Genomic DNA, 12998 nt, shown 5'->3' on the forward strand with positions numbered 1-12998 from the left:
AAATATATATATATATATATGTATTTAATAATTTATTAATTAATTGTTAAAAAATTTTTTAGAGATCTAATGCTTGTGTCGTGTGAATAGAATGGTGTTTGGTTAATAAATATTTGTACCAACCATATAATAAAAATAGTAAAGAGTGAGATAATATGAGCTCTTCTGGAAGTTAAACAGGTTATTTGAGATGAGGAGAAGCTCTAAACTCAAAACTCTCAATTTCTATTTCTATTAACTTGTCTTACGTAGTTCCTTTCTGTAGGCCAAATAAAAAGATTAATGGAACTGAATCATTGAATTAGGGAGACAATAAATGAGAAAATGTAAAACGAATAGTGTAAAAGTTATAAAAAAAAAAAAAAAAGAAAAAGAAAATATTACTTTACAGCATGAAAATTACCATAATAGATTTATTGCATTTTATATTTATATTTATATTACAAGTAATACAAGTACATATATTGTCTTTACCGTTAAATTCTTAGCACTCCTTCTTCCTTCCTTTCCTTGGAAAAATTATTATTATCTTTTTTTAACAAAAAAAAATAAGACATACATCATGAAGCTATAATTTACAGATTTCCTTTATGGAAGAAGAACAAAAGAAAACAAAAAACTAATGTATAGGGATTATAGTTTCCTTCATTTATTGAAGAAGGAAATTGTCGTATTTGTATTATCGTATATATATATATATAAATATATCACCTCTTCTGGAAATTAAAGACCTTAATTGAGAAGGCAAAAATGAATCCAAAGAGCACTACAAAACCCACAACAATGGCTGCAACTTCTCCAATGAACTCATGTTTGAATTCAAAATTTCTTCTTATAAAATCTTCAACACTTTCACCATTATCAAATCTGTCCTTTACGTCTCCAAATTGGGAAGCTACTAACCCATATAGTGTCCAAGCAGTAGGACAGATTCTAGAGTACCATCTCCACCATGCAGGAATTCTCTGTCATTATTATATCTTATATGGGTTAATATTTTGTGTCTATATATATATATTTTGTATGGAATTATACTGAGGAAATCTTAGACTTACAGGAAATGGGATGATGAATCCTGAGAAAAGGTTCCATATTGATAGAAATGCAGTTGAACTAACAGCAGCAATGTGTTGATTAGGAGTGAAAGCGACTGTCATCATGCCATAGAATGTGAAGTATAGGAAAGTGAAGTAAGTGAAGAAGATAAACCAAAAGAATTTAGCTGCTTCCCACTCGAATCCGGTCATGGCATAAACTATAGGGCCATATAGAAGTGTTTGTATCAGAATGTATGGCAGCTCAATTACCACCTGCAAACAATATTAAATTTAAATTCAAATTCAAATTCCTCAACGATATGTTATAGTTTTATGTGGGTTTGATTCAAGTTCTTGCTCGTGATATACCTGGGCGAAAGCGTATGGCAAGGCCGAATACAATCCAGCTGCTCTTTCTCTGTAGAACACTGTTCTTTCAATTGCCACAACTGGCTGAACTGACGCACAATTTTGAAAACCAAGGAATAGGACCGCAGCATACATGGAACCCATTGCATTCAGTAAATCTTGTTCTCTTCCTCTGCAAATTCCGATTTTCTTTCAATTTCGGTTCATTTTAAGCATTTTCAAGACCGCCCAGAAAGAAAAATTTAACCTTTTGTTTACCTCTTGGAGCCTAGATCCCAGAACATTGTTCCAAACATCAAAGCGGTGAAGGTTGTGAATAATAATCTAACTGCAGTATATGGCGGGTTTCGCCAATGGGACCAATGTTGTTTCCATAAGCAAGCCATACATTGTGTGAAGAAAGACTGTGAATATTGCGTTGGAAAGTACAAATCTTTTGATCCGGGTGCAGGCGTACTTAGCTCCTTGATGAGTTGCTTATTTCTCCTGAATAATCCATTTCAAAGTGTTTAAGTTAAATCATATTACCAGATTCAAGAATGAGATATGTTTTTTTTGGTGTTGTGGAATGATCTTGATTACCTATATAGTTCTGAATTGTTGTATATGTCAGTGAATCTAACTCCAAGAGCTTCTTCTTGTGCCGTTGTAGTCACCTCTAACATCCAAGTTGCAGGATTGTAGCCATCTTTGATTTTAGGTATTCCATCAATTGCCTTGATTAATTAATGAAAAGCCCACATTAGCAATATAATTAGAAAATAATTATAAATTGCTTAATCCAGTATATCACCAACCTCAAAATGCTTAATCAAATGGCAGGCATGAAGGCCTAAAGGACCTACGTATATGGCTTCACCTCCTCGTTTTAAAAGAAGCAACTGCATTGTGAGAGTTTGAAATGCAGGTATTAGCTTTCACTTAAAACCTACTCTTTTCATATTCCCGGGAGAGTAACTGACCTCGTCAAATGCATCGAATATGTCAATGCTTGGCTGGTGGATGGTGCAGACGACTGTTCTTCCTGTATCCACTGTGTTCCTCACTGTTCTCATTACGATAGCTGCTGCTCTCGCATCAAGACCTGAGGTTGGCTCATCCATGAATATAATTGATGGATTTGCCACAAGCTCAACTGCAATTGTCAGCCTCTTGCGCTGCTCGGTTGATAGACCATTGATGCCAGGAAGTCCCACAATTGCTTCCCTTAGTGAGGTCAGCTCCACAAGCTCCATAACTTCCTCAATGAACAACTGCAAGGCAATTCTCATTCATTATACAAATTAAAGAAGACAGAATTTGTTGTTAAGGGCGGACTGAGAATTCACCTCTCTTGTCATGGAATCAACCTCCGGTGGTAGACGAAGCCAAGCCGAATAGACTAAAGATTCATAGACTGTAACATGAGGGGAGTGTATATCATTTTGCTCACAGTATCCAGATATCCTAGCAAAAGTTTCCTGCTTTTTCGGATACCCAGATATTTTGATGCTTCCACTAATGTAACCTCCAGTTTTTCTTCCTGCCAACACATCCATCAAAGTGGTCTTTCCAGCACCACTAACCCCCATCAGAGCAGTAAGCACTCCTGGCCTGAAAGCACCACTCACTCCTTTCAGAAGCTCTAGTCGGTCCTCGTTAACTCCTTGAGCTTTTATTTCCTGCAACATAAGATTGGAGTCACATTTAGCCATTCGCTTCTTATTTTGTTTCTGGTTTCTACTAGTAGAATCTTCAAGGTACCTGGGGCATGTCAACAGCATATCTAATTTCATCGAATGTAATAGAAAGGGGTTCGAAAGGAAGAATCATCCCACGCTTTCTGTTCTCGTCACCTTCATTAATGCTGCCTATTCTTCCTGAAGATGACAGATTCCTACGACTTTGATTCCCTCTTTCTGCATTGTTTTTTGCTATGTTTATGTCATTGGAGGAACATTAAGAGGGGAAAGAATTTACAAACATAATGATGTTGATCACCCACCGGAACTCTTTACTCTTGCTGGCAACTCTATGAACTCTCCAGTTCTGTTTGCATTTTTCTCAGCCAAGGCTTGTTCAGATAGTACTGCCTGAGGCTTTCCAAATGCTGCAGAATTTTGTTGGTCATTGTCAGAATATAGACATCAAATTCGAGAGACCAATATTGTAGATGGTACTTACGATCTAGATATTTAAGAGCAAAAGTGAAAAGGATGTTGAACAGGAAACAGTATCCGAGTAAAGCTCCTACTCCAATCCAATACCAGTAGGCTTCAGGGAATAACCCGCGAGACTTCAAGATTGAAACACCTAATGATTCTGTTGCATTTGGGGGAATCTACAAGCACCAATAGGATTCATAGACCAATTGGTTAGTTTTCATCATTTGGGTAGTATGTTAAGGTTATAAGTAAAAAAATGCTCACATGATTCCAACTCCTGCCAGTAAATTCGTTCACAGCTATCGCATTTTGTCCATACATCATTGGTGAGAACCAGTAACCCCACAACCACCATTTCTTCACATCATCTGATCCAGTAGAAAGAATGAAACCTTTTAGCTCTCAGAACTCGTGATACGATATCCCTTGAAAATAATCAAAATATCAAAGTAACCTCGTGAAACGATGAATCCCCCCATTACAAAAACTAACAGTAATGAAAATGAACCGAAAGTGTTGGCCACGATCATGTCCCTTCCTAGGGATCCTATCAGCCGGAAAAGTGCTGATGCCATCTGGTTAAGGCAGACGAGTACAAGATACTGTTTGAAGAACCTGCCATTGGTAACTTCGATTTCAGTATACTATATATAAACTCTAACATAGAATACTGAGTAATCTTGGTTCTCTCATTTTGTTACCTTCCAGCATTTGGATCATAGCCTATGACATAATAAGTCATGAACACCCAAACAGCAGCTTCAAGGAAGGTGATTGGGATCTTGAGAATCCACGTGGGCAAAGCATATGCCCAGGCAGGATAAAAGAGTTGGTCCCTTTGCTTGTAGAAAACAGGAAGTTTCATTATAGTCATTGCTAGCTCTGAGAACCCGTTGAACATTATCATAACCACTGTGAAAAAAAGAGCACCCAGAAAAACTCCACCATCTTCCATTGTATCTCGATGCATCTCGGTTCGTAGAAACAATGTCATCGTTATGAAAGCCATTAAAGTCAGCTGCAAAATTAAGGAAAGATGAAAGTGGCCATTAGAGTCAGCTGCAAAATTAAGGAAAGAGGAAATTGGACATTAACTTGACTTCTTTCTTCGGTGTATTTAGTTTGTTGGGAGAAAAAGATACTCACTTGGAACATTTTGAAGATGTAGACAAATGAATTCCTCTTCATGAGCAAGAATTCTCTTGAGATGCAAGCTCTTAGAAGGTCCTTCTTACTAGCACCATATTTCTGGGTTGTTAACGCAGCTGGGTGACTTTTAGACTTGTCAAATGGAGTAGCAAGCTCATCACCCAGTTTCCTGCCAATATGAAATGACTGAAACGCCTCTGCAAATTCTTTCACACTAACGAAGCTGTAAGGCTCATCTTTGTTCGCCCAGTATTGCTCTTGATCTTTCCTTGATGTCACCTAATGAATCACCACAAATAGAAGACAGTAAATATGATATTCAATCATATTTTTAAAAGGTACGTAATTATTGAATTTTATATAAAAACTCAAGTCACAAATTACCAGTAGCTTAAGGTTGAACTTGAGTTTTTAACAAACTACTATATTGAGTTTAATAAGTTACTGGACTAGCAGTGCTTGGAATTGAAACATTACAAAAAATATGATAAAGAGTTCGATATGATTCTTACTTCTTGTAAGAAGTCAGCTACTCCTTTCCTTTCAGGACACTTGAATCCCATGCTTTCGAAGAATTCAAGAACGTTTTCACGGGGTCCTTGATAGACAATATGTCCATCCGAGAGTAGAATTATATCATCAAACAAGTCATAGGTTTCTGGTGCAGGCTGCAGCAGGGAGATGAGAGCAGTTCCATTGAGAATATGAATGGACTGTCTCAGTGAATTCACTATTTGGAATGTCGTGGAACTATCCAAACCAGTCGATATCTCATCCATGAAAAGTGCTTTTGCAGGTCCAACCAGCATCTCCCCTACAACATTAACATCCAAAATTTCTTTTAAGCAACTAATTCAAGAGCTAACTCTCATATACATATTTCAATATATGATTTGTATACCAGTTGTAACACGCTTCTTTTCACCACCAGAAATACCACGGAGCATTTCATCCCCAACCAGGGTATCGGCACAAATTTCAAGTCCCAAAATCTGCAAGATTTTTAGACAGTTAAATTCGTTTATGGTGATTTCTATCTCTATCATGTTGTGGCCGCCTGATTGAGTCTCAAAATTATAATACCTTAAGAATATAATCAGTAACCACACTGCTTTCCTGCCCTTCCAATGCCGCTGACTGCAGAATTTGAGTAATCTAATTAATGCTTTTCAACTAGCAAAGTTACCAACATTTACAGACATGAAATGATATGATAATCATATTAACAAGCCAAAAAAGAAAATGTAGAAAAATTTAACAGATTATTTTTTCATTTTGTATTTTTATAAATTCACGAACTTTCATGTAAACATCGATGTCGGGATCTGGTTTGATGTTGGCTTCCTTTTCTCTTCTTGATAATTCTGCCAACATCTCTGCAAAAAATAAAAGTTTGATTCACAGTCCATGTGAGAAGTTGACCAGAAAAGATTGATAATCCAAATTTTATATTCACTAAACAACTGACCATATCTGGGTCCAACTCCTTGACATCTTGCAGAAAATTCAAGAGTTTCTCTCACTGTCATCTCTCCTATATGAAGATCATATTGGCTTATATAAGCTGATGTTCTCTGCGGCACAAACTCCTCCATTCCACGACCGTTGTACGTAACTCTACCCGAAAACTAAACATTTTTTTTTATCATTAGTAAATAACATTCATTAAAGTCTTACAAAACCATAAACATATATAGTACTAGAAAGATTTAACTTACTTTTAAATCTTTGGTGAGCTTTCCAGCTAATGCCAAAAGTAAAGTGGTTTTCCCGGAACCTGGCGGACCCAAAAGTAAAGTCATTCTGCAAAAAACCAGATTGATCAAATGAGTCCCAGAAGAGTTTATGAGTATATCAGATTTCCTTTTTTAAGTTTTTCTCCCACCTTCTTGGCTTGATGATTCCACTGACATCATGAAGAATTTGTGAAGGATGCTTTCTACTTGGAAGAATATGAAGATAATTCAAGAAACCCTTTACAAAACAAACCATTATAATTACATTTACAATCAAATTTTTAGAGTTGAAGAAGAAAAACATATGAATATACCCAGATTAAAATCACTTACCTCAATGATGTTAACAGTGAAATTGAACACCGTAGGTAATGCTCTACTCCCCACATGAGCTTCTGCTTCTACAGTCAAATGCTCAAATCGAACCTCAATTGTAGGAAAATCAAGCCCAACTCTGTATTTGTTTTTAAAAAAATCAGAGACAAATAATTTTTTGATTCCCACAAAAAAAAAAAAAAAAGAGAGAAGAAACTGAAAAGTTTATTAATTACCTCTCAATGCGTTGTTTAAGTTTTAACAAGAACTTCTCGTTATCTTCTTCAGCAATTTTAACAAGTCTGTCTAATAAATTCCTTCTCTCCACCATCCCAAGACTCTTTATATCAATCTCTCTTGCCTCACCTTCTTCTTCATTGAGAATTCCTCTCCTTACACGTAAATAAGTTGGAAGCTTTTCTATGGCAGCCCACTTGAGAGCTTCTTCATCGTCTTCTTCCACACGAGAAGATCTCTTGGAGAATACTTCAGCGTCCGTGTTCCTCCATATGCTTGAGCTGCTTAAACGTGCACTACTTCCTCCGTACAAATCAGCACCCTCCATTTTCCTAAATGCTATATTTATATATATATATATACATACAACTCTCTCAAACTTCCATTAACAAAAACTCAAGCATGCAATTCAGTATTTCTCTGTTTTATAAATGGAGACAGAGATGACAGAGTGGCTGTGTCTTCCTCTGTTTCCGTACCGAGGAGATTATGAATTTCTGACTGAAGTTTTGATGCTTATGGGTGTGGGTGTGTGTATATATATACATATATATATAGGTGTTAACAACGCATGAAATCGCTGACAACGAAGAGTCAATCTGTCGATGCTTTGAAATGAGGTGAGCTCATGGCATCTGTCATGCATTCATATAATTTTTACAGTTCAAACTTGGTTACAATTCTATATATTTAAGTTAAAAATATCATAAATTGGATGCAATTGACTAACATATTCTTTAATCTTTAATTGACCAACACGATCTTTTAACTTTTCACTGGAGTTTTTATCAGGCGTTTCATATTTAATAGTTCATTAATTATATTGTCTTACAGTGTTCTTTAATTACAACATATATATATATATATATATTTAATTATGTTTGAGTTAAATTTCATGAATTAACCCAAACAAATGATGATAAACTTGAGTTTTACTACATGTCAAGATAATCGTAGCACACAGAGTTATCATTTTAACTTGGTTTCTCCATGATTGAGTTACGTGAAAGTAATCATATTTTAATATTGAGAATTTATTGTTACTTATATCTCCCTTGACAACACCATAATAATTTTGTAGAGATCAACTGAGTGGGGTTGTCTGTCAAAGATTGAATATCTTATGACTATGCATTTGCATTTGTGGTTACTCAAGAAGTTTAAGAAATTTTTCTTAAACACGATTAACTTAAAAAGATTGTTGAATCATAGAGATTTATTAATGAAGTTTCATTATTATTTATATCATAACTCTATCGAGATTACAAGAGACAGAAAATGTATTTACGTAAAAATTTTTGATAGAAATGTTCTTTTTTTTTTTTGTTCTTCGTAAATTATCTTGATGTAGTTAGTAATGTCAATTAGGATACGCGGATTCAATATAACTAATAGATAAAATTTATTCAATTATGTTGTTAATCAATGATATTAATTATTAGATTGATTGATAGTTAGACAATTAAACCTAATGAGTAACAGAAGTTTTACTCAGTATATTTGTTTTGAGTGAATGATTAAATGTTTTGTTTAATGTGTATTGTATAAATATTAAGTTTGATTAATAAGGCTAGTTAAATTTAAGACAGAACTGTGATTAAAAAGTCTAATCAAGAGATAAGTAATTAAATTAAAAAAAATAATCGGTTAAAGTGTGTAATTAGTTAATTTGAATTTAGAATGAGATAATTAACGGATAATTATTTTACAATACGATGAATTTAAAATTTTTGTTTTCGAGACAAGAAAATAAAAGTACTTTTTTTTAAAAAAAAATTAGAGTAAGAATTGGAGTTTTGCTGTAGAAATGGGAATCTACGAGGAAGAAAAACAAAGGAGAGAAAGAAAAATGTCTTCCTAAGATTCTTTACAAGACAAGGTTAAGTAACCTACCTGTTTTTAAATATTTAAAAACATAATCATGTTAGATTAACATTTTTTGATGTTTTAATAAAGATTAAAATCCTAATTATGGATCAAATCTCCAATTATACGATGATCCATTTAGTCAAATATTAATTAATTAATTAATTTTTAAATTCCACCAATGTTTGGTGATATAATTATGTGTAAAAACATATATGGATGATAGGTAGATTAAGTACGAACAACAAAAATGTTGTTTCCACGATCTAATTAATTAGTTATATATATATATATATATAAAAACAATTTGTTTGAGCATATTAAGGTTTTAATTAAGTACAATTAGTGGACTATTTCTTGGTTTTGCATTAATTAATTAATTAACTTTATAAAAGTGAAATTTTGGAGTTTGTTCGAGAAATCGGGTGATTGATTTCTTGAGAAAGAAATAATAAAATTCGAGATTTGTTTACTTTTTTTTTTCTTGGTGATCAAGGAGTAATAAATCTTGACTTTGAATGTTCATTAAGTTATTATGGGTGGGTGGGTGGAATCGGATTCACTCCAACGCCATAAATTACATATACATATACATACACACATTTCTCTTCATGCCCAAATTGAACTTTGAATTAAGAGAATAAATTATTAAATTTATTATAATTTTGTAATTAATTAATATATATATATATATTCTTTCTTTCTTTCTTACACAATGCGTGTCCCACGTGTAATAATCCCCACAGCTGCGGAGAAAATCTTTATAATTAATTAATTTTTTTTTTTAATTTTATAATTCATCAAGATGCATTGAACCCTTCCCTTTCTTTCCTTGTACCCAAAGCCAATCCAATTTTCTCTTTTATTATTTATTATTTATTATTTTACTTGGTTATTCTTAATAATGCCATCACACTGCAAATGCATGTCCTGCCCACCCCCCATTTTAACCCCATATATCATAATATAATACATTTAAATATATTAAAGTAATATGCAATTACCATACAAATTTCATTTGTTTCAATTTTTTTTTTTAATAAAATGCAAATTTAAATTATATGTTTTTGTTTTAATAAGTTGAGAATGAAATTGAAAATAATTTTTTTAAAAAAGTGTAAAAATTTAGATTCAAATTGTGTTTTTAAAAGAAAAATAAGAAATTAAGGATCAGAACGCAATTATAAAAAAATTGCGTCACGTAAGATCGTCCAGTCAGTAGTCTCGACGAACCGGAGCGCACCGCATGGCAAGGCATGCTGACTCGGTGCCACGCGAGAGGCTACGCTGGCGATCCGCGTGCCTCGCGATCGGACGACTCGGATTCGTTCCCTCTTCAGGCGCGATCGGACAGTCCCGATTAAACGCGATGAACGGTCCAGATTCATATCGGACAGGGTATAAGGGTGAATCGGGCCAAATATGAGGACGACTCGATTCACCCTCATACTGGACATGATATAGAGGGATGATATTTTTAGCACTCATACTAGACAGAATATGGGGATGGCCAGTTAGTTGACGATGTTGGATATTGGTTCACGCGTAGTGAGATATTCTTATGGGCCCCCAGGGATACCAATAGACAAATAAAAAGGAAAAGTGGTTATTATTGCTCACTTGAAAATGAGATTATGATGTTATTTGAGTCATTGTCTCTATAGGTCGATTTTAGAAATATCATAGTGGTAAATATATGCAATAAATGGTTTTTCTTATGATAAATGAATTTACTTAAATCAAGAGCTGCATTGATTGTTTTTATAATTTTTACCAACCTTCAGTTTCTGTATCAGTGAGTAGTGTGATATTCTTACTGAACTAGTGTAACTCACCCTTTCATTAACTATTTCATATCAAGAGAGCTAAGACCCAGATCCCGATCAACAAGCGGGTTATGAATAGTTCACTACCCAAACTCTCTTCAAAGGCTAGTGAAAGTCGTTCTAGAATGCTCAATAGATTATCTTTTGTTTATTTCTTTGATTTTCGTTTATTCTTTTAGAATGGACATTCTCGTATCCCTATTGAATATTCTAAATTATTGTGTAAGGAATATAAATCCTAAATTTTATTATTTCGCTTCCGCATTTAATTTATGACTTTATTTTCTTTTAAGTTCCGATCCTTTACATTTGTAATTTATTTATTGATACATATTAATGTATATACTTAGTTGTAAATTTAAATATTTAAGTAGAGTTTCTCCAATTATACAAGATACTGTATATAAATTATAGTTATTTTATAGTTATTAAGTAATTAAATTCTAAAATTAATTTACTTTAAACTATATTTAAGTCAAATGCAATGTCAAGATTAAATAAAAAACAATTCAGATATAGATAATTGATGTTATATTTTGAACACTACCCCTTACATCATATAATAGAGGAATATACTTATGCCTAATGAAAAATACAATTTTTAAAGTTTGAACTTATAATCTTTAATTAAAATATTATGAATGAACCATCTTCTTAACTTAAATTTATATAAAAAAAATTAATTTGTTTATCTATATATATAATAATATGTTCTTATAATAATTTGTTGTTAGCTAGTTTAACCAATTAGATCTTTGTTTTGTGTTGTTGGTAGAGTACAAAACAAAAAGAATACTTGTTTATTTCCTTATATGTGAGTGCATATATAAATTGTTCTTCCCTTATGTGTGTGTCTGTGTGTGTGTGTGTATATATGTGTTGTTCTTTGGGTGAATAAATATATATATATATATATATACATGCATTGTTGAGTGAATAATTAGGTGGTCTTTTTAAGCATTCATAATAGTTTCTAAAAAACTATATATTCATATATATATATATATATATATATATACACACACTCTAATTAGGTTAACAAACTCTAATAATGGTATATATAGTTGCAAGTTGATGAAGATAAGACAGGACAATTGTGCCAAACTACCAAATTGGAATCTTCTATCACAGATTAATATTTGCTTACCCAAGTTTTTTTGTCTTAATTCCAAATTTTAAAATAATTTACTCTCTTGGTTGGTTAATCAAGGTCATTATAAGGTTTATATATATATATATATATATATATATATGACACACAATCACACTATTTTTTAGGAAATGGTAATTAAAAAGCATAAACTATAATTTTGAAAGTCATGGTTATAGAAAGTTTGATGAGCTTAAATACTCCATGTTATAGTTCCAATGATTCCTTGATGCTAAATGACATGCTTAAGATGCTCATACAAAATTTATATATATTTGACAATTGCACATTACATATATATATATATATATATATATGCTTACACTAGCCGACGCCAAATTGACAATCAATGTTCTATAATGTCCATATAATTAACTGAGTAAAAAGCCAAACCATCTCTTCAAATTGATTGTGAAATTATATATCTATATATATATATATATATATACACACACACCATATCGTCTTTTATGGTCCAAAATTTTTCAGTGGTTAGGAATATGTAATTTTCATATTAAATGTTGTACTTCTATAATTTTTATTTTTATTAGTTTTGAGTTCCTATAATTCAAAATTTAATTTGATTGAAACGAGAAAAATATGTTTATTCTGAATATATTGAACTAAATAAAATTAAATTCAATTCAATTCACTTAAATACGAATATAATTATAGAAGATTATCTGCATAATAAATAAGATAAAATTATATGAATTGATATAAAGTTAAAATCTTGAATTTACAAAGTCTTTCATCTACGAGAGTGTTTATCACGGACTGAAAACTAAATATCAATCGTTGATCCAATTTGAATACATCTGTTGTATAAATCTCAATAGAAAATTGAATAATAACGTCAACAAGTGATTGAATTCGGTAATTTCTCACGTAAAATTATTTCAAGCATCGAAGAGACCCAAAAAAAAACAAAAGCACCCTTTTGAAAATTCAAAGAGAGGAAAACATGTTATTCACATTTCATATATAAAATGATGATTAGAGACAGAATTAAAAAGCTAAGGAGTGATAATTCTCAAAATTCAAAAGATCACAATCATATTTTGTGGTTGACACTTATTTCTCAAGTCATTTTCCTAAACACAACTTAAAAGTCAAAGAACATGAATCATAATCTATCCAAGCAAAAGGAAATTTCAAAGTTTTTAATC

At 32.3% G+C, this 12998-nt stretch overlaps 1 protein-coding gene across 1 annotated transcript; it reads right to left on the reverse strand.

The window, feature by feature from the left end:
- Positions 1-399: 399 nt before the first annotated feature.
- On the reverse strand, positions 400-7526 carry LOC110819674 (pleiotropic drug resistance protein 1-like). Its single transcript, XM_022048953.2, has 24 exons — positions 6987-7526; positions 6769-6889; positions 6585-6673; positions 6418-6502; positions 6168-6327; positions 5999-6075; positions 5783-5836; positions 5601-5691; positions 5212-5513; positions 4697-4978; positions 4252-4568; positions 4005-4165; positions 3815-3918; positions 3570-3726; positions 3391-3495; positions 3150-3304; positions 2735-3067; positions 2369-2659; positions 2204-2287; positions 1989-2122; positions 1665-1892; positions 1407-1578; positions 1056-1310; positions 400-965 (listed from the first exon to the last, which is right to left on the reverse strand). The coding sequence occupies exons 1-24, from the start codon at positions 7313-7315 to the stop codon at positions 708-710; spliced, it is 4344 nt and encodes a 1447-aa protein (XP_021904645.2). The 5' UTR covers positions 7316-7526; the 3' UTR covers positions 400-707.
- Between the last annotated feature and the right edge of the window lie 5472 nt (positions 7527-12998).

The sequence above is a fragment of the Carica papaya genome, chromosome 7 (assembly GCF_054855325.1).
Source record: "Carica papaya isolate Zhongbai chromosome 7, ASM5485532v1, whole genome shotgun sequence".
Lineage (NCBI taxonomy): Eukaryota > Viridiplantae > Streptophyta > Magnoliopsida > Brassicales > Caricaceae > Carica > Carica papaya.

Excerpts from the sequence above, each read along its gene's own strand:
- LOC110819674 (XM_022048953.2), bottom strand. The coding sequence starts at position 7,315 with ATGGAGGGTGCTGATTTGTACGGAGGAAGTAGTGCACGTTTAAGCAGC. Across the intron at positions 4,569-4,696 it reads ACATCTTCAAAATGTTCCAA|CTGACTTTAATGGCTTTCAT; the intron begins GTGAGTATCTTT and ends TTAATTTTGCAG. Across the intron at positions 2,123-2,203 it reads ATTTGATTAAGCATTTTGAG|GCAATTGATGGAATACCTAA; the intron begins GTTGGTGATATA and ends TAATTAATCAAG.